Here is a 20,574-nt window from a genome sequence, read left to right as displayed (position 1 = left end):
GAAATCCTCTCTGCTGCTAGCAAAGGCAAGCTCTAACCACGCACTGAAACACAAAAACGATAGCTTGTTTTAGAAGCTCAATTTATTTTTTAAAATTGCCATTAAAAAAAAGATCTTTTAACAATTGAGTTGTTTCTTAATGTAAGGCAAGCATACTGCATCAATCAGAGCTCACAGACTGTCACAAGCACAGGATTCAAAGACCTCTTCTCTCCACTTCAAATACAGGACTACAGTCTCCTCAGAACTGCAGCAGGGTAAACATTTTGAGAGTAAACTGCTCACAGGTACAGAAACACAACCATCAAATTCAAAATACTTCACCAATTCATAACCAAGAGGTAGCAAGTTCCAAATAACCGTAACTAGTAAATGGTTCTGTCATGGACAAATGCAGACAACTTACAACAAGGTGGCTTTGTGCTGACCCAAGCTAGCTGAGAGATGCATTGTACCTGCTGCCGTGCAGATCCTTCCTGGACAAAGGTACGGGCTGCAGGCGACTGGGGAGAGGAACTGCATTTCTTACTTGAAAAGTAAGAGGCTGTGATGGAAGGGTGGAGTGGATGGAGGAGTATGGACTGTCATGCTGTGATCTAGTCGGTGATGTGATCTAGTCAGGCAGCCAACCTCAGCTGTTTCAAAGAGCAATGAGTGGGAAAACAAAAATCCCCGTTCAGTGCCTTTGCTTATTAGTCCAGAAAGGAGGCTGCTGAATCTTTACCAGCGTGAGAAGTTGCCCCAAATACAAATAGAGATACCCAAATGAACTGCAGAAATCATTAGGATGCCAGGATTCAGTCAGCTGACGGTGGATGCTTTTGCCAATTTCTGGATGCATTGATTAAACTTATTTCCACTGATCTTTTTGGACTGATTTTTCCCCTTAACTTGTCCAGCTTGCTTTCTTGCCTTTTAGTTCCCAAAAAGTACAAAAAAAAGGCTCTGCCTGTTAGATGGGGGCTTTCTACCCATCCAATTTACTACATTTCTTGGAACTGTCTCTTGAGACGGTATGGCCATGCTGGAATCTAGTTTTCCCAAGGAGATGTTTTTTTCCTACAGTGGCATTACTGAATAGAAAGTTATCTCCCTTCACTGTGATGCTTCTTTTCAACTTTGTCCACCTCTATTCCTTAGGCAGGTTCCTGCAAACCATTTATCTTGAGACTTCTTCTTAAATCTTAAGACATACCTCGAGAAAAATCCATCGGGTTGTATGTGTAAAGTTTTCTGTTAAGTTTATGTAACCTTGCACTTCTCTGCATTTAACTCCAACTAGCATCCTATTTTTGCAGGGATGAGGAAAATGATGGAAGAGAGAGGGAAACATCAAACGACAGCGCCATGACAATTCGAAGTGCAGAAAAATTATTAGAATTTAGTGTATTCTTACCAGAAAAGGCAAACTGGAAAGAAGCAGACCTTGGTCTCTGATTTGGCAAAACTCCAAAATAATCTAGGTAAAGTGGAATGGAAAAGGAGTATGGTATTTTCTACACGCACTGATACACAGTTTCTAAAAATTGCTTTTCATAATTTATATCCCCTTGCTGAAAAAACTTCCTGCTACTGGATCTGGAAAATTATAATCTGCTTGGATCCTTTCTTCTAATCTACCATGCTGCTATACTTAAATATGTTGTGCAGTAGGGCAGTCCTACGTCATGAAATGCGTAACAGAGTACTTTGGTTTAGCACTTTACTTTCTTGACATGATTTTCTACCGCCTGCTCAGTGATGGTTTCATCTTCTTCAATATGCCTTTTAACCTTCTGGCCCACCAGATCGAAGATGGCTTCTGGAGGAAATCCCTTAGGCTCTCCCACCTTCACTGTCAGCATATCAAGGGTTAGTATGGTGCCTTCAGGAATTGTCACCTTCGCCACAACAGACTTCCCCAGCTACAAGGGAGAATAAAAAGAAAGTTTGAGTCAAATACATTCCTAGACACAGAATACCAAAAGAGGTGAAAAAAAAACCCTGCAGTTACTTGGGAAGAGATTGTGTGGACTGCCCCCTCTCCCACCCCCATTGATTACTTCTTAGTCCAAATTAAGTTTGAGTTAGCATGGAGGCCTTCACTCTGACAAGGCTGTCAGGAAGATTTAAACCCATTCTGAAATCAGACAATGTCTCACTGGAATAACCCAGAAATAGAACAGAGAGAATCTCATTAGACTGACCAGTATTCTAGCTTAGTGCAAAAGCAGCTTAGCTCCTCAATGGATGGTATGCATACAACTGCACTATATTCAAAATTGCCAGCATTATGCTTTGGTAAAAATAGTTAAGAAATAGCACTTCATAGGAAACAATAGGTCTACAAAGACGTTACAGTGTGCTACACATCATCAATGCGCATGCTGCTACCCAGCAGCAGAAAATTTAGAGTGCAGAGGCAGAAACACTACTGCAATAACTGAGATATTGAGAATATAAACCTAAGTATAACGTGCATATTATCGGGCTGTTTTTCTGTATTGGTTTTATGTGGCAAGAATTTGGTAGTGTGGGGGCTGCAGGGGTGGCCTCTGTGAGCAGAGCCCGGCAGCTGCCCCATGTCAGAGCAGAGCCAGCTCCAGCTGCCTCCAAAAAGGACTTGCTGCTGGCCAGAGCTGAGCCAGGGAGTGATGCTGGGTGGGCCTCTGGGAGAGCAGATATAACAAAAGGGAAAAAAAATGCCAGGCAACAGCAGCTGGGAGAAAGGAATGAGAAATGAATGAGGACCAGCCCTGCAGCCGCCAGCTGAGTGCCGCAGGAGGGCAGGAGGTGCTGCAGGCAGGCAGCAGCAGCAGTTCCCCTGCAGGCTGTGCAGGGAGAGGCCCCTGGTGGAGCAGGCTGTCCCCCTGCAGCCCATGGGTCCCACATGGAGCAGATCTCCACGCTGCAGCCCCCCCATGGGTGGAGGAGCCCCCGGTGGAGCAGGTGGATGTGGCCTGGAGGAGGCTGCGGCCCATGGAGAGCCCCCGCAGGAGCAGGCCCCGGGCCGGAGCTGCAGCCCGTGGAGAGGAGCCCACGCAGGAGCAGGGAGTCGGGGGGGAGCTGCTGCCCACCCGTGGGGGACCCGTGCTGGAGCAGTTTTTAGTTTGCTTTTAGTTTCTCACTGTGCTAGTCTGCTCGTGATAGGCTGCAAATTACATTAATCTTCCTATGCTGAGTCTGTTTTGCCTGTGATGATAATTGGTGAGTGATCTCCCTGTCCTTATCTCAACCTCTGGGCCCTTTCCATCGTATTTTCTCCTCTTCCTTTGAGGAGAGGGAGTGAGAGACCGGCTGTGGTGGAGCTCAAGTGTCCAGCTGGCTAAAGTCACTACATGAATATAGAGCTGTCAGTCTCAAAGACTTTCAGCTGATGTGAAGCAAAAGCACAAGTTACCTTTTCATTGCAAGCCATTTCACAAGGCAGGAGTTGTTTAATTGGAGAACCCATTGCTTTTTCCACGGTACGGATGGCTTTCACTAACTCAGCCAGTTCATTTGGCTCCAGGGATGCTTGGTGGTCACTTCCTTTCCACGTTTTGTCAAGAGTCACGTGGCGTTCCACTACTTTTGCACCCATAGCTACAGCTGCCACTGAAATGGCGATGCCAGTTTCATGCCCTGAGTATCCAATGGGGATATCAGGAAAAGCTGACTGATACGCCTGGAATCAAGACAGAGATGGTCTGAATTATCAAGGCAGCAATTTCAGAGATGGAGCAAGTTTAACAATGATAACTGCAATGAAAACATGGACAGTTACTGCGCCACAGAAGTGCTTGGTTATGCCCAAAATGATTTTTTTTTGAACAAGTCATGCATTACCAAACATCTTGTTTTAACAAGTTCATTGGGAACTTGTCAATGCTGACAATGAAAGACATATGCTCTATTCTTCAATTTCTTACACTTTTCTTTTTAATTTAGTTGTACTCTTCAAGGTCTTCAAAGCCTACACCACTGTAAATTACACTGATAAAGTAGTGCTTTATTTTCATCCAAGAACCCAATGGACTACTTAACTTGTATCCAAAGCAGATTCTGCACCTCCCCATATTTCAACTCTGAAGCAATCCTTTCTGCAGCACACAGGGGAGTTATCCAGTCTTACAGGCAATTAAATGCAGTCATGCCCAGTTCTACTGAAACTAAAGGTAGGCAAATGTTTGAACACCGGCCAATTTGGGAACCTCTTCTTGCATTAGCATCAAGCATACCCAAGTAATATTTTCAGCAAAGGCAACTATAATCTATTTCCTTTGCAGCTCTCATATTCGCATGAAGCCTTTTCAATGAAAGTTTCTGGTCTTGACCCCTGTTTAGGATCATGTTCTCAATTACATGCACCTTCTTGGAGGTAACTGTCTGTGTCACTTTTCTTTCCACCACAAAGCACGGGGTGACACTTCAACCTCCCGTGTCCCTCTGTTTAATTGCAAATGCCCCAACAGTAATATACCTTATCATATTCTTCAAAGCTGAGTTCTGCTAAAAGAGGATCCAATTAATAAATTCACTTCAATGTTTGCATGAATTAGAGGAACATGACACTCTTCTGACGTCTCAGAAGTGAATTCCAGCTTGCCCAAGATCTGGAAATATAACGCAATAGAAATACATAGCTCTTCTCTGGTACCCTACCCGTGGCACTCTGTTACTCACTGACCGATATAACACGGAGATTGACATCCTCTGGCTGAAGTGGGTAGGCACTGGTGCATTGCAGGAAGCAGAAGTTTGGATTAATGGGCTTCACAATCTGATAAACCTGGTGCATGGTGTTCATTGACTGCATCCCGCTGGAAATCACCATTGGGCGTCCTAGCCATTAAAAAAAAAAAAGGTTTGCCCCAGATCTCAAGGTGAGGTCCATAAGAAAGCTACAAAAGCTTATTTGAAATTCTTGCAGTGAATGAATTCAATTGAACTGGAAAAAGAAGGTAGGTGAATCTTTTTTCTTCCTAAGAGTTTTTTCTAAAATCAAGTGGAAGAATTATGTAACAATTGAGCTACTGAGACAAAGTGATGTTTACCAAGACTGCTTGAAAGAAAATGCTTACCTTTCTTTGCAGTCTTTTCCAAATACGGAAAATTGTTTGTATCTCCTGATCCTACTTTGAAAAATGGAACATCCAGTTCATGTAGAAACTCCACAGCCATCTGCAAGAAAAAGAACTCACTGCTCTTCAACACACCACTTCAGCTGGGTCAAGAACAAACAAGAACTACCATGCTGTAGTAAACCAAACAAACAAATAAAAGCAACCCAACCCTACAAAACAGTAAAGCCAAAGCTTAAGTAAAAAGGGCACATATATACACAGCCCCACGAACTATACTTCTCACGAATCAATGGTATCAGGTACAAAAAAAAACAAAACAAAACACAAAAGGTCAAATAAATCAAAAGCAGATAACACCATTTTGCTTCAGGAGGTTGGTCTGCAGGTTAACATTTCAGAAACTCTGAGCCCATCAAAGGACTAGATTTTAAGATAGAGCATAGATAGTGTGGCAGGATTTGTCAGATGCCTTGTGGCATGCATATAAACATTGAGCCTGACTTTCTGAGACTGTTATCAAAATGCTCTTGATATCATCAGAAGGCAAATAGTAAGAATATCAACATTTGTTACCCTGGGGAAAGGACTAATTTTATTCAAAGTGAGACTTTGGAAAAGGGGCTTACTGGAACAAGCTAAGGAGCAAGGGATGCATCAGGTACTTCAGTCTGCTCAGTTCAGTTCATGCAAGTCTCATCAAACAGTACTAACTTTTGGCAAGGCTAGATCTCAATGGATTTACACGTCCAACTCCTGAATAACATTTACTATTCTGAGGATACTAGTTTCTGACTTCCCTCCAGATCAAATATTACCGAGGTTCCTTCTTTTACACTGCTTTTACACAGATTTTGCACAGGTTTTTTATTAGGTTCCCTGTCTCAAGGCAGTCTCTTTGGTCACCCGGTCACAGCTGGTCAAGCCTGCTCTAGGTACAGCAGCTTCGTACAGGCGTGCTCCCCTGCTCCTCTAACTCTGTGGGCCATGGCACTCTTGCTTGATTTTATTACCACTACCAGGAAGAATAACTACCTGTAGATGGGCGTTAGCCCCCTGAAGAGTGAATGTGCTGCAGGCACAGAGGCAGTTTTCCTGCCTCACGTCTGCAGCACTTAAATCTACAGGTAGCTTTCCTGCACAGCTCTGACATTGAAGAGTCATACAAGTATTCTGCGGCCTTTCGACTCTTAGACGAAACCTGTCACCAGCTTTGCCTGTGTAACCTGTTTGCAATGGCTGATCCCCCTCAGTTCCCACCACACGTAAACTTCTACATCTAGCTACTTGCCACGTCACTATTTGTAGAAAAAGTTAATGCTTCCCTTCCAAAGAACAAGTAACCCACAGGCATGGAAAAATCATGTTTGCAAATCAAAGGAAGCCACAATGGATTTTCTTCTATGAGCGATATCCAAAAATAAATCTAAGATGTGCCAAAGAAAAGACAGGGAGACAATTTATTCAAATCTTAATTACACTCTGCCTCCTTCTAAAAATGTGTGTGCTATATTTGAGATAATTCAGGAATTATTGGATGTTTCATTAAAATTAGCATTGCATCAGTAAGTAACCTTTTGAAAATAAGTATATTTAATGAAAACAAAAATCCCAAACCTATCACAAGTGACATTAAAATTCTTCATTCACATTTGGGTGAAACAATGAAGTAGTTACCTAACTTTGACCCCCTTTCAATCTCTCCCCACACACTTTTAATTTTTTTGCCTCATTCCTTGTTGCAGCAAAATTAACTTAGTGCCAGAGAAAGACAAAAGTAATGTTCAAAACAGATTCGCACCTTCTTCAGTCTAATTTTTCTATAATCACTATGATGCAGATTCAATTGCTTGTGTCTAGGATGCGTAATGCCTCTTTAATATGGTTTATTCACTAAGATGCATTGTGCATGAAGACATATTAAGAAGCCACCGATCTAATCAGAAGAGACTGCACAAAATGAAGTATGACATATGGGCCCAATATCTAATGCCACTCTTCATAAGGTGACTATCTCACGGAATTTGGCAGCTTTCTCGTAGGAGATTCACGGAACAGGACCAGCCTGAGCAGCAGGGTTGGAGCAGATGACCCCCAGAGGTCCCCTTCCAGCCCCAACCAGCCAGTCTGTGATCCTGTGTAACTTCAAATAGCAGGGACAACATAAAAGGGAGTGGTTAAACAGGATCCTGTTCCGTCTCCAGTACACACTGGAGCAGAGCAGATAAAGGAGTTACCTAGAGTCTTTGTATTTACGTCACACATTGCTTCGCAGAACTTCCTCATACGATTAAACACACAACTTAACCTCTTCAACTTACCTGCAGTTCCAGAGGTTATGCTCAATTCACAGAAGCTAATGTTCCCAAGGACTTACTACCTCAATCGGTGCAAAGTCTGGATTAAGTCTGAAGAGGGCTAGCACAAATACTACCAGAAGTGTCAGCAGCTGTATAAAGTAACTGCTGTTCAAAAGAGGATGCCCAAGTAGGTGTCAGTAGTGTTAACTACCTGATGAGGCCACAGGCTCAGAGAAGCACAGCACCTTGAGATAACGAGAGATCTTAGAGGTGGAAAGTGATATTATCTGCTGCATACGAAAGATGTTCTGCATTTCACTACAGCCTGTAGAAGGAGGAAAAGAAAGGACATGATTTTTCATCCCAAAGACACGCAGGTGTTTAAGATCTCAGGTACAGAACTCAGAGGCTACTGGGTGTAGTTGTTCTTTTCCTAAAGGAAAAGATGGAGTAGGTGTTGTTATTCAGATGGTCCTTAGACATGAAGGCACCAATAAAATAAATATCACAACACCCTCTGTTCCCTGATCTACTTCAGAGCCCATGGCACTGGGCTATTGCCATACATGCAAAACACCTGCTTGTCTATCAGATGTCTGAAGTAGTTTTTGATGGTGTTACAGTGTTTGGCAGCTGCACTCTCAGCTGGGGCACAGCAATTCAAGGATTTTGGTCCACAGGACAGACTCTTAACAGAAACAGCGGGAATGGGCAGAGGACTAGAAAAGACAACATAAGAAACTTCAAGGATTTGAAACCGCTTAGTCAAGAAAAATATCAACAAGAAAAAAGGGAAATGTAATAATGGTGTCTGAATAAACAGGAGATAGGAGAATGAAAGTATGAACTTTTATGTCAGATGAAGAATCATAAGAAAGGAGATTAAGCTGATACATCAGGAATTATCTCTGATGGTAGGGTAGGGAAAGTAAGGCACTTAAAGCACTGAACAGACCACCTGAGAACACTAGATAAATCCCATCCTTGTCCCATCCTGGATAAGGCTACATGCAGAGTGACAGTGATGACCGTGTGCCTGCCTTACACAAGAGTGGCTGGCTTGCTTCTGGAAGCTCTCGTTCAGTTTGTTTCTCTCTTATTTTCTAGGCCACAAAGAAAACTAGAACAATACATAATCTGCAATCTCTGCTGAGGTTTAACTGTTACCTGGACTTTCCAGTTTACACATTTCAGCTGTACACTGCACTTATTAATACTGCAATTAACATTGTTTTGAGGCAGGCAACGTGCAAGAGTTAAAGACTTCAACCACTTTCAAGGGGGAACAGCAACAGATGAGCTTCATGGAGTTTCCAGGCTGGTGGCTGACTGTCCCAAAGCCCACTTACAAAGTAAGTAAACATTTCAGAAATAATGGAGCAAGGTGGAGACCCTCTCCCCCTTGATTAGTAAAAGAAAAAGAAATGCATTTCTGCTCCTTAGAAATATGAACTTAGTAAGCAGAAAGAAAGAAAAAAAATAAGAGAGAGAAATAATAGGTATTAAGAACAGAACCTAGTTCAAAAGCACAGGAGAGTTTGAAGTGTTGGAGCTGATACTGCAGACAACGCTAAGCATCATTCAGATCGCCCTTTTGATCTACACTCTCAAAGTCTCGATTGTTTAGGGAGCCCAGCTGAGGCCTACTCTCTAATATAGTGTACTGTGCATACGCCCTTCAGCATAAATGTCAGATCTTCCAAGATATTCAGCTGTCTGGTCAATCAGAATAGATGCACAAGGGAACTGACAGAAGCACCTTTCCTCCAGTTTCCTCATTTACAAGCTCAACGTCCAGACATACGTGGTATCTTCTTTATGTCAGAGCTATAGCACATGAGTAACAGACTCGTATACTCATATAGCACATGAGTAACAGACTGCAGGCAGGCTAGCTGGATTCTCCCTGTCAGTCCCCTATGGCTTACGTACCTCGTCCATGCCAGACGCCGTGAAGAAAATCCCAATTTCCTCGGCGTATTTCTTGAGCTCTCTGTACTGGTCATGGCTGAACTCCAAGTGCCGCTTGTGCTCCCCGTAGGTCTTTCCCCAGGAGTGCTTGGAGGTGTATGGCCTCTCCAGGGCTTTCTTGTTGAACTTGTGCTCCAGCTCGCTCTTCTGGAACTTAGCGCAGTCTGCTCCGCACTCCTGCAGAAAGAGAAGGAAGGCGGTGCACGCTCGGCGCCAGCACCACCAGAGTGACAAAGGCACCCCCCCCACACCCCCCCGCACCTCTCCATTTCAAAATGCCTGTAAAAACAGCAGCAAAAAATAAAAAATACAAAAATAAACCATTCCTCAGCCACCCCGCTGACCGCCCCCCCGAGCCGCCGGCCGGGCGCACCTTGGCCATGCGGATCATGCGGCGGGCGATGTCCAGGTCGCCCTGGTGGTTCTGCCCGATCTCGGCGATGATGAAGCAGGGCTGCTCGCCGCCCACCCGCCGCCCGGGGCACAGCTCGAACTCCCGCGGCATGCTGGCGGCGGACAGACAGACCGACGGACACACCAGACCGACGGACAGAGGGACAGACGGACAGACCAACACGGAGACCGCGGCTGCGCCGCCCCGCCCCGGTAATGGCGGCGCTGCCGGCAGGGGGCGCTGAGGGAGCGGCCGCCGCCATGAGGCGGCACCGGCAGTCCCGGGGGAGGGCCCGAGCAGCGGGTTTTGGGGGAAATGTTTGCCAGTGCTGCACGCTAATGCCCTCTCTGCACTCTAAATTATTTATTTATTTATTTATTTTTGTCGTGAGCTGCCTGCAAGCCAGCCGGGAGGCGTTGCTCAAGGCAGCAGGTAGCTGCTTCCAGAGCCTGAAGGGTAATGGGCGTTGTAATGCACCCTGCAGGAGGGGAGAGAAGTTGATGGTTAAGCCTGAGGAGCAGGTTTCTGTGCAAAAGGAAGCAGGGTATATATCGGCTACGCTAACGGAATATATCAATGAGCACTTTGTTGGCATTTATTTCATGTAGTGGTTTAAGGCCGTGTTGGGCAACTGCGTGTTAACTCCAAGGAAAACAAAAGCAGAACTATCAGTTGTGAAGTGAAGTGTGTGAACCAGGAACTGAACCCAACCAGGCTATGCTGCGTGGACAGGATCCACCCAGAGATCTTAGTGATCTCTGAAGAAAATGATCAGTAGCTCCCATTTCTGCCTGCCTCTGATTTTCTTTTGACTGAACCTGGCAAGGCTGGAAAAACATCTAAATGCTTGTTCACTTACATTAGCCACAGAGCATTTTTCTTATATACAAATGTGTATCTTTGGATAAAAATGATGAATTAACAGTTATGAGGAAAAAAAAAAAAAAAAAAAAAAGAGGAAAGTTATACTTCCTGTGTTCAGAGATTTTCACATGGTTAGCTGTGCCACATTCCTATCATTCCTCCAGGGCATATGGAAGAAGACTTTCTGTCTTCTATCTCTTTCACACTTTGGAGAAAAAAAAAAAAAAAAAAAAATGGACCTGTAAAAAACAAAACAAAAGCTCTTGGACATTCAGTTTCACTTGGCATTTTTAAACACTCAGGAACATCAGGAATGGCACTTCTGGCACCCATGAGAGATGATGATGAAAGAGCAGCCACATTTCATGGAGCCAGCTATATAAAATCATTTATCCCACAGCTCTTCTTCCACAAACATTTGGAAGGTTGTTATTAATGATCCTGTCGAGATTATTGCTGTACTTCCCTAATTTAGGTACCTCCTCTCTGATAGCTAAAAGGCAATGTTCAGGTGTGTCGTGGTTTAACCCGGCCGGCAGCTAAACAGCACACAGCCGTTCGCTCACCCTACCCCCTGCCTCTCTGGGATGGGGGAGAGAAATGGAAAGTGAAGCCCATGAGTTGAGATAAAGACAGTTTAATAAGACAGGAAAATAATAATAACAATAATAATAATACAATGATGATAATAGTACTACTACTAATAATATGTACAAACAAGTGATGCACAATGCAATTGCTCACCACCCGCTGACCGATGCCCCACCAATACCAAAGCAGCCGACCCCCCTCCCCTGGCTAGCCACCCCTATATATTGCTCAGCATGACCCCATACGGTATGGAATACCCCTTTGGCTAGTTTGGGTCACCTGTCCTGAGTCTGTCCCCTCCCAGCTCTTACTGCACCCCCAGCCTGCCTGTTGGCAGGACAGAGCAAGAAGCTGAGATGTCCTTGGCTTCGTATGAGCACTGCTCTGCAACAATGAAAACATCGGGGTGTTATCAGCACTCTTCTCATCCTAAGCCAAAACACAGCATTCCACCAGCTACTAGGAAGAAAATTAATTCTGTTCTAACTGAAACCAGGACAAGGTGGTGAATTAAGGATGGGTCAGGTGGTTTGTGGCTACCTGACACAAGCTGCTGGAGAGCTGCAAAGCTTGGTGTTGGTGGAATAGAGAAAACAACAACAGCAAAAAAAATTTTTTTTTTTTTTTTTTTTTAGGATAAATGGATATGTATCTGGATATAATGGAGATGCACAGATGATGGGGAATTATCACTGTTGGAAGCTGCAGTCTGTGTTACCTAAGGAGCTCAAACCACTGGTTGTGTCAGTTCACTTAAACAATCAAAATCACTCCAAGATAGAAGAGTCCTTGCAGGTCGTTTCTGTTGACCCTGATCATTAACCCTCGTACAGCCAAAGAACACCTGCAGATTTTGCTGGAAGTATGAGGCTCCTGACATGGAAAGGAGGCCACACCAGTGAATTGCTGGTGGTCATGGCAGGGTTAAACTTGGAAGTGAGGCGGTCAGAATACCAGCAAGGTTTCTGTGTACTGGTGATGGAAAACACAGTCCTGGTGTTGTTATAAATAAATAAATAAATAAATCCTACTCTAAGAAAGTAGGAAAGAAGTTTGCAGTTTTGGGGTGTGTTTGTGAGTATTTTGGAAAGATGAATGTTTTTGACTTGAGGATGTTTTTCCACACTTTTAAACTGAGGATGGTCTTGCTTTCGCCTTGTATTCCAAGTGATGGCAGTGTATTAATTTTGTTAGGAAACCTACTATGCCGGCAAAACTTAAACTGTGGCACTTTGATAGGCCACACAGCTTGGTTTTTAATATCTAGATTTACTGTGGTAACACTAGAGAAGTATAGAATGTGTTTATTTGCATCCATCTAACACAAATGCAAAAAAAAAAAAAAAAAAAAAAAAAGAGAGAGAGAAAAAACGTATCAGAAATCTCAAGAGATTTAAGAAAAGAAAGGTCCATCACCACTATAGTAAGTGAATGGGTTAGAAAACTGATAGAGGCAGGGAAAAAGGAAACATTTTTCTCCTTAAAAATACCTTTGTGGACAAGAGAAGGATGGCTTTCATGGAAGGGCTCTGGCACCAGGTGGTGCCTACAGCCAAGGCATTTCAGTGGGTGGCCGGGAGGGGACCCAGGCTCGTTGAATCCAAAGGGATTGGACCGTGGTCTTCAGGCACTTTGTGGCTGAAGACATTCTCCATACAAATGTGGAGGACTGTTAGTGTTAGGTCAGAGGTTGGACTCGATGATCTTGAGGTCTCTTCCAACCTAGAAATTCTGCGATTCTGTGATTAATTTAGCAGAGTTATATGTATTGACCAAATAAGCCAAGGCGAGGTTTGCTATCTCCAAGGTCTTGAGTATCTGTATCATAGCCTTGTGTTTTGGTAAACTCCAACGAACTACTTTTTCAGGGATTTGGCCAACTTTCTCAGCACTCCTGAATCTGTGCCTCAACTAGGCCATATGGAGGCGCTGGAGAAATAATTTACACATACTACTGCGTTCTGACAAAGGCTGCCTCTGAGACTCCAAAAACACCTTGTGGCAGATGTCAGACATATTTCTGATGTTGTGGGCCTGTCTGCGAAGTTTTAATGGAACTGAAAATTGGTAATTGCATTTATTATGATTTTGTGGTACGTGGTTTTTGTTTGTTTGTTTTTTCAGGGTGAAGCTGAATTTTGTCTCCGAGGCTGTATCCACACATACCAGATACTGACTCGTGGAAAACGGACTCCACAATCAGTCAGATTGTACAGTCAGTATGTTTAGTCAGTGCTGGGCAGCACAGGGGGTAATCCCACCAAAGTCGTGCGTGCCTGACATGGCAACTTGCCTTGGTTATATGCAGTAAAGAGCTTCATTTGCATGAAGTTTCCCAATACGCCTATACATATTCATAATCTGTCCCCGCTTCATATTAAAATTAGTTCCAAGGAGTCATTTCCATAAACTCCTCCCATCTGTGCTTGTGCAGTGTATTCTGGTGGTGGTCTTCGGGGGTGGTGGGGGTGAAGGTTGATGACTCTTCCTCATCACCGCTAGCTGACCTCTTGTCTTCGCGCAGACTCAGTTGCTCCTTGGCTATCAATTTTCTTTATTAATTCTTTGTCTTGTCCTTTTATGAAGAGTCCTTCTTATCTCTGAGCCCTTGGTCACAGTCCGAACCATAAGGCTGGTTTCATCTGGTTCTCAGGGTCCCGGGGGCTCCTGTTACCTGGAGGTCTAAGCACAGCACAGGCACAGTACATCACAAATATAGCACATATTAAGCAGTGAGTGTTGCTCAAATTCACTCTTAATCAATTGCTCTCTAATTTCTAATCCCATGGTTCAGTCCCCCCTTTCTGGAAAATGTAGTAAACCTAAAATCTAGTAAATTCTTTTACTTAATACAAAAATTCTTCCCAATCTCTATGATATGTATCCCTCAATGCCTTGCCATGTACTTTCATCGAGGAAGCTAACATCACCATTCGTTGTAAAAATTTCCAATTCCAAACAAGTATTACAAAAGACAATATTAAACTTATACCAGCTAATATCAATAAAACAATAACTGGGTGACACAATGTGTTCAGAATCCCAGTTGCAGTTGGCGACCATCCAAAGAGTGCATCCCACCAGTTGTGATTTGCATCTTGTTTTACTCTTTGCATATGAATTGTGAGAGCATCTATTATTAATTTGTGGTCTTGGTCTTCAGCCTTTTCCCATCTTGGCGCAATACCTTTGAAACTTGCCATTGGCTAGTTCCCAATGCCAATAAGGATGATTGTAGGGGCTGTTAATCATTTGGCACCCTATTTTAATTTCATCCCCTATGGTTCTTTGGTGTTTTCATTCTTCTCCTAATTTTTGCCATTCTGTTAATGTATATAAATGGTCACAATTTGTTCACCACATAACCATAATTGCTAACTTTCCATTAATGCTCTTATCCTCCGTTGTTACGGCTTTGGACCAAGGCCACTCACCATTCTCTACTATCATAGAGGCAACTTCCAATTCTTGAATTACAATTATGACTATAAGCCACAAAAATAAAACAATTCTGTTAACTAAACTTTCTGTGAATTATATTACTAAATACTCTTGACCGTAACATCCTCATTTTGCTCGACTGAGCTTTAGTTTCAATTCACCGTCACCCAGTGTTACTTTCCAGGGGGCTTCTGGAGCTTTCTTTACTCGAGAATGGTGAATCCAGGCACTCTGTTCCTTGGTCTTAATTGCGGTGAAGGTAGTAAGGAGCACCCGGTATAGTCCTTCGCACTGTGCTTTCGAAGTTTTCTCTACAAGAGACTTAGTTACCTCTCGGGCTTTGGTAGTGGTAGTGGGGAAAGCCTCTGGCTGTCCTGAAAAGGTATGTGTTAACACCAGTAAATATCAACACCCCACTTTTCTTGGAAGTTCAGAAAAGTCAATTTGCCACTGTTGCCCAGGCCCATGGCCTTTTCCAATTTGACCCAGTTTTGGTTTGGGGTTTAGTCTGGAGACAAAGATCACATTGTTAAGTTATTTGAGTGATGGTAGCATATAAGATCCTGGCAACAATTTTTCCAATTAGATAGTTATACAAAGCGTCTATTCCCCAATGTGTTTTCCAATGTTCTTCCTTTAACGTGCTTCCAATAATCTCGTTATTCAGTCCGTATAGATGTTTATTGTCCAGATTCTATTACGTCTTTGCAAGTGGTAACTGCATACCCAGCATGTCGTTTTCCACTGATGACGTAGCTGCTCCCATATTTCCACCTTGTCAAAAGGAGTGTCCTTCAGATCTGGATGGCTGGAGCAGGTAGCCTCAGTGGTCTCCAAGCAGGTATCTCTGAGGTATCCTGGCCATCCCTTGGCGGCAGCATCCAGCTGCTTAGAAAAATAAGCAACTGCCCTTCCATACGGGCCCAGGTCCTGTGCTAGTATTCCCAGGGCAATCCCCTATTTCTCAAGGGAGAAGAGGAAGAATGGTTTATTTACATCTGGAAGTCCCAGATGTCAATAAGAAGGCTGACACGAGAGCCTTCTTTTTAGTTGGTCAAAGGCTCGTGTGGCCTCCTTTGTCCATTGGAGGTCCCTGTTCCCATTTGCAATGAGCGCATACAGCAGTTTTACAAGCAATCCGTAATTATAGATCTGCACCACTCCGTCATTCCCGAAAAGGTTCGCAGTTCTTTTATTGTCTCAGGTTTTGGGGTTTGACATATCGCTTCTTTATGCTCTTGCCCCAAGGTCCATTGTCCAGCACTAACCTCATAACCCAGGTAGGTCACCTTCTGCTTTACCACCTGAGCTTCTTCGATACCCTGTACCCCTGTAGTCCCAGAAAGTTTAGGAGGCTTACTGTCCAGGCCACAAATGCTTCTTCTGTCTGGGTGGCTATTAGGAGGTCATCTACATACTACAGCAGCCTTCCTTCTCCTGATGGGGCTTCCCAGGTCTTCAAGTCCTTTGCAAGTTGTTCTCCGAACAAGGTGGGTGAGTTCTTAAAGCCCTGAGACAACCTTGTCCATGTGAGCTGTGTTTTGTGCCCACTCTTAGGGCTTTTACAATCAAATGCAAAGATTTTCTGGCTGCCTTCATGGAGAAGGAGGCAAAAGAAGGCATCCTTAAGGTCTAAAATGGTAAACCAAGTTAGCTCTGGTGTTAAGCATGTTAATCAATTACCAGGCTAATTCCTTCTCTATCTTCCTTTTTCAAGGGGTACTGTTTACATGCATTTTTCGCCTTTCCTGCTGCATTAGAAGATCGTACTCCAGAAAACACTTGACTTAGAATTTCCTGACTAATTTCCTCTTTGGTCCCAAAAGCTGTCAATATCAAACTCAACACTTTCACATGTCTTTGATCATTTACCTCCAGAATAATCTCCCCATTTTTAAATGAAATGGTTGCTTGTAATCTTTCCAATAAATCTCTCAGATTGGCCAGTTGCCCACTTCACTACAACGTAATCATTCCCCACTGATGCTAATGCTTTATTTAAAACTGAGTATGTTGCCCCCGCATCCACCATAAGTTCCACCTCTTTTCCCTCCTTCCCCAGCTTCATTTTTATAACCAGCAGATCTGCTAGGGTAGATTCCCCCGGTTCTCTTCAGTCATCTTTTGCATGTGCAACCACCACCTCCCTTCCCCGGTTCCCTTTTCCATTTCTTTTATGTTCTGGGCATTTTCCAATGCCCAAATTTCTTACACAGGGTACATTGCTCCTTGCCTAGTCGGGGCTGCTCCTGTCTGGGCCTCCTTTTTCCTTCTTCCCTAATAACTGCTATCAGCCTCTTCTCCATGTTTAATTGAGGAAGATAAAACTCCTCTCTTTCCAAATTGCCCCATGTGCATGCGCCACACCAAAGGCATGTTTCAAATCTGCCCAAATGTTTGCCAGCTCAAGAGCTCTTATCAAGGCAATGATTTCCACCTTTTGGGCTGGTGTTTGCTACTGCATATCCTGTGAGGTTAAATCCCTGGCGGATGACGCTGCTGCCATCTATATACCAATCATCCGCATCTTCTGGGGGTGTTTCCTTTAAGTCTGGTCAGCTGGAGTATCCTGTGTCCATGGTCTTGATGCAGTCATGAATGGGTGATCTGGAAACTCTGTTACTGAGGAAAGAGCCTGGGTTCACAGTATTAGTGCCGAAAAAAAAAATAGTAAACTAATAGTCCATTATAAACATTCCTTTTCTTCTTCAGTAGCTATCATTTGCATGTTGCAACAGTGTCCCCTTTTCCCGAAGGGGTCTTTCAAACTTCAAGATCACAGTTCCCGAATATGGTGGGGCTATTCTTGAATCCCTGTGGTAACACTGTCCACTTAAGCTGAGTTTTCCGTCCTGTATTAGGATTTTCCCATTCAAAGGCAAAGAGTTTCTGGTTTTCAGTTGCCACAGGCAGGCAGAAAAAGGCATCCTTTAAATTTAGTACCAAGAACCAAACTTGACTATTTGTCTCATTTTGTAATTCCAATCATTTTTCCCAATTTAAATTTCAAGCATTGCAAAAAAAAAAAAAAAAAAAGCCTTTTCCTGTTGGCCAGTTGCTCCTATTACATTTCCAGACTAATTAACACAGAGAAAGAAGCTCCCATAACCACCACCACCAACAACAAAAAAAATCAAGCCTCTCTTCTTTGTTCCCTAGCTTTATTTCAACCAGTGGACCTGCTAGGGTAGATGCTGCAGGCCCCCATTACTCCTGACTGTTGTAAATTTATCTTGCAGCCTAAGACAATTTCTTCCTGATATCGGGGGCTGACTGCCCTAGAAAGAGGCTAGCCCATTGCCTCTGTTTGTTTTCTGAAGCCAGGTCCAAATTTTGTTTGTTTGCAATCTGAGCTTACAGGTGAACTCAGGTTGTTTTAAGAGTTAGCTGCTTTTCTGTTTCCATGACAACTCTCTCGGACCCAGCATGGTCCCTCTGCCCCAGAGGGCTCTCTAATTTCTCATCCCATGCTTCAATACTGCCCTTTGTACTGCTGTAGATAGAGAAGCGTAGTAAGTCTTTTTGCTGCTCTGTCTGTTCCCGTGCAGAGAACGGTGTCCTTCTGAGGGCTGCAGTAACAGTGACGACTTGAACACAATAACCACATTGCTATGATATGATATGAAGCCCAGCCTACAAAGCGGCCTCGGCTTCAAACCAGGGGTGCCTCTGAGCTAACATGATACAACACCTTGCTGCTGAAGTGACACACGGAATGGATGCAGCTTTTTAGAATGCACTGAGACCTGCAGATGGCAGTGGGAAGGGGATGCTGAATAAATACCATTTTTTGCTTTGTCTGCTTAGGTATTGTAGAGCAAATATGTATTTTTTTTTTAAACTAACCTCTGAGTAAGAAAGAATGAGTTAAAAGACAAGTTTGTCACTATCTGATGCTCAGCAATATCACATCTTAAAGAAAACAGCAGGCAGCAGAAACAGCAGAAAAGAGCAGGCACGCATATATCCATTTCCTGGCTGTTTCATAGCCAGGAAAGTTTCCTGATAGCTGAATCTGTACTAGTCCTTTCTACCAGTCAGTTACACTGAGCACTGTTGGTGTGGATACAAATGCAGGCACAGCTTTTTTAGGGGTGCTGAGCCACTAGAGATCTGAGTGCAATACAGTCCCATTTTGTCCTATGGAAATATTTACATTTTGTGTAATGGGTAGTACATACTTTGTATATTTCTGAACAGTTTCAAGATATAGAATAAAAACTTAAAAGTGTCTTGCAGGTATTACTAAAACACCCAATAATGGGCCACAATATCATTTGAGGAATTAGAGGGGGTTGCAAACCCTAGCATGGACAAACTGAACGTAAAGGCTGTAAAAATAACTAGCCAGTTATTTATAACTAGTCACCTCACACGCATTGTTGGATTAACACAGAATGCATATGAACGCTGGGAATAATGAAGTTCCCCACAAAATTTGCAGATTGAAAGAGCAGTTCATTAGGAAAATATTTTTTAATTGTAATAATTGGAGTGACTTCTGAAGCAAACATCTAAAGTGCTAGGTCTCAGTGGATGTCAGTTTACACTCCAACATGCAATGTGTGCTTACGAGACATTACGACAAGTAAGCAATATGTCTTGCCGCTCAGCCCAAAGCTCCAGATTTCTCCTCAGCATTCAGTAGGTGCTCCGAGTGCTCCCTGCACAAATGCTCACTGGCAGCTCCAGGGAACAGGCACACCCCTCCTCCTTGGGGCAAGTTCCTTCTGCAACCACCTGGTAAAGAAGCAGGAAAAAGATGCCTCTGGAACACAAATAATTAACTTCTGAAGTAATTTTACTATGGCAGAATACAGCTTTGCCTGTCAGAGTCTAACAAGACAAAGGATTCAACCCCCGTATTTATTATTTTTATTTTTTTTAAATCTTGCATTAAAGCAATGGAACAGGAGATAAAAGGAAATGCAGCTATACATTTGTAATTCTAATGTAAAGCACAAAAGCAGGAAACAGATAACGAAAGTATAGAAACTGTGGAGCAGTAAGTGAACTGTTCCAACTCGGGCAGTTTTATGGGCAGTTTTATACTACCACCTCCTAGAAGCTGCCAGAAGCTTTGATGTTGTCGGTTTTGTGCAGGCAGTAAAACTCGTACAAAATGGGTAGGCCTAGGACCTACTTACTGATGTCAGATATTGGGAATTTTTCAATTTCTTTTACCCTTGATAAGGGTGTGGTAACAGCAGTTACAAAACTGTTTTTCATGAACCTCTGCGTGATGTCTAAAACCTGGTTCTGTTGGAGTTCTGACTTTTATTTTGGTGGGAGAGCCACCTCACACTGAGGATTTTATGGATTTGTTTTGGCACCATAATGAGAAGTAAACTTTTAAGGACAACGAGAGTGTGATTATTCTCACACTGATAGATGGTGACTTGTAAAATTGATTTTTTATGCCATTATGCTTTATTCAGGAATTACAGAGCTTGAGACAACAAGTGCATGTAGTTTGAGCATTCTGACATGAAATGGCTTCTACAGAGCCCTGGAGATCAGCTGGCATGACAGAAGACCTCTGAAAATGTTTCTCGAAGCAGGCAGTGTGCTTGCAGCTTTGACAGGTTGTAGGAAGACAATTTCACAATGGTTCAGTGTGATGATCATTTGCCCACAGCAATTTCTTTCCAATATCAAGATTCTAAACTGCTTAAGTTTCTCAGTGGACTGTAAATTTTTGTTCTCATCTCCTTGGACTATAGGCTGCACAATGCTGGTGGGTGTTGACTTCCTCTGGCCATATCAGCTGCCTTGTCCTGTTGTGTGACTGCTTCTTTGTCCTCTTTGTTATGTCTAAAGTGGCCTTCCCTGCTCTTAAGGCTGTACTTCTTCAGTAACCAGAAGCTGAGATGAATCAGTGAGATGTTTACAGTTTTGTGGCCTGTTTTCAACCTGTGCATTTTCAAGGTCTTTGGAATTATCCCACGCTTAAACTCCGTATCATAACAAA

The 20,574-nt window shown here is 43.3% G+C and overlaps 1 protein-coding gene across 1 annotated transcript; it reads right to left on the bottom strand.

Annotated features, from left to right (window-relative positions):
* Positions 1-64: 64 nt before the first annotated feature.
* Positions 65-9,913, bottom strand: NANS (N-acetylneuraminate synthase). The gene is made up of 6 exons (XM_082784388.1): positions 9,687-9,913; positions 9,275-9,490; positions 5,043-5,142; positions 4,649-4,803; positions 3,380-3,646; positions 65-1,904 (listed from the first exon to the last, which is right to left on the bottom strand). Exons 1-6 carry the CDS (start codon positions 9,816-9,818, stop codon positions 1,695-1,697), a joined length of 1,080 nt encoding a protein of 359 aa, XP_082640514.1. The 5' UTR covers positions 9,819-9,913; the 3' UTR covers positions 65-1,694.
* Positions 9,914-20,574: the final 10,661 nt, after the last annotated feature.

This window comes from Aythya marila, assembly GCF_965140915.1.
Source record: "Aythya marila genome assembly, chromosome: Z".
In the NCBI taxonomy this organism is placed as follows: Eukaryota; Metazoa; Chordata; class Aves; order Anseriformes; family Anatidae; genus Aythya; species Aythya marila.
The sequence above is the reverse complement of the archived record's forward strand: the minus strand, read 5'-3'. Positions and strand labels throughout refer to the sequence as shown.

Coding starts and splice junctions, on each gene's coding strand:
- NANS (XM_082784388.1), bottom strand. CDS start 9,818: ATGCCGCGGGAGTTCGAGCTGTGCCCCGGGCGGCGGGTGGGCGGCGAG. Junction 9,491..9,686: donor GCATGATCCGCATGGCCAAG/GTGCGCCCGGCC, acceptor CTCTTTCTGCAG/GAGTGCGGAGCAGACTGCGC. Junction 5,143..9,274: donor CGGCGTCTGGCATGGACGAG/GTACGTAAGCCA, acceptor TTTTTCTTGCAG/ATGGCTGTGGAGTTTCTACA.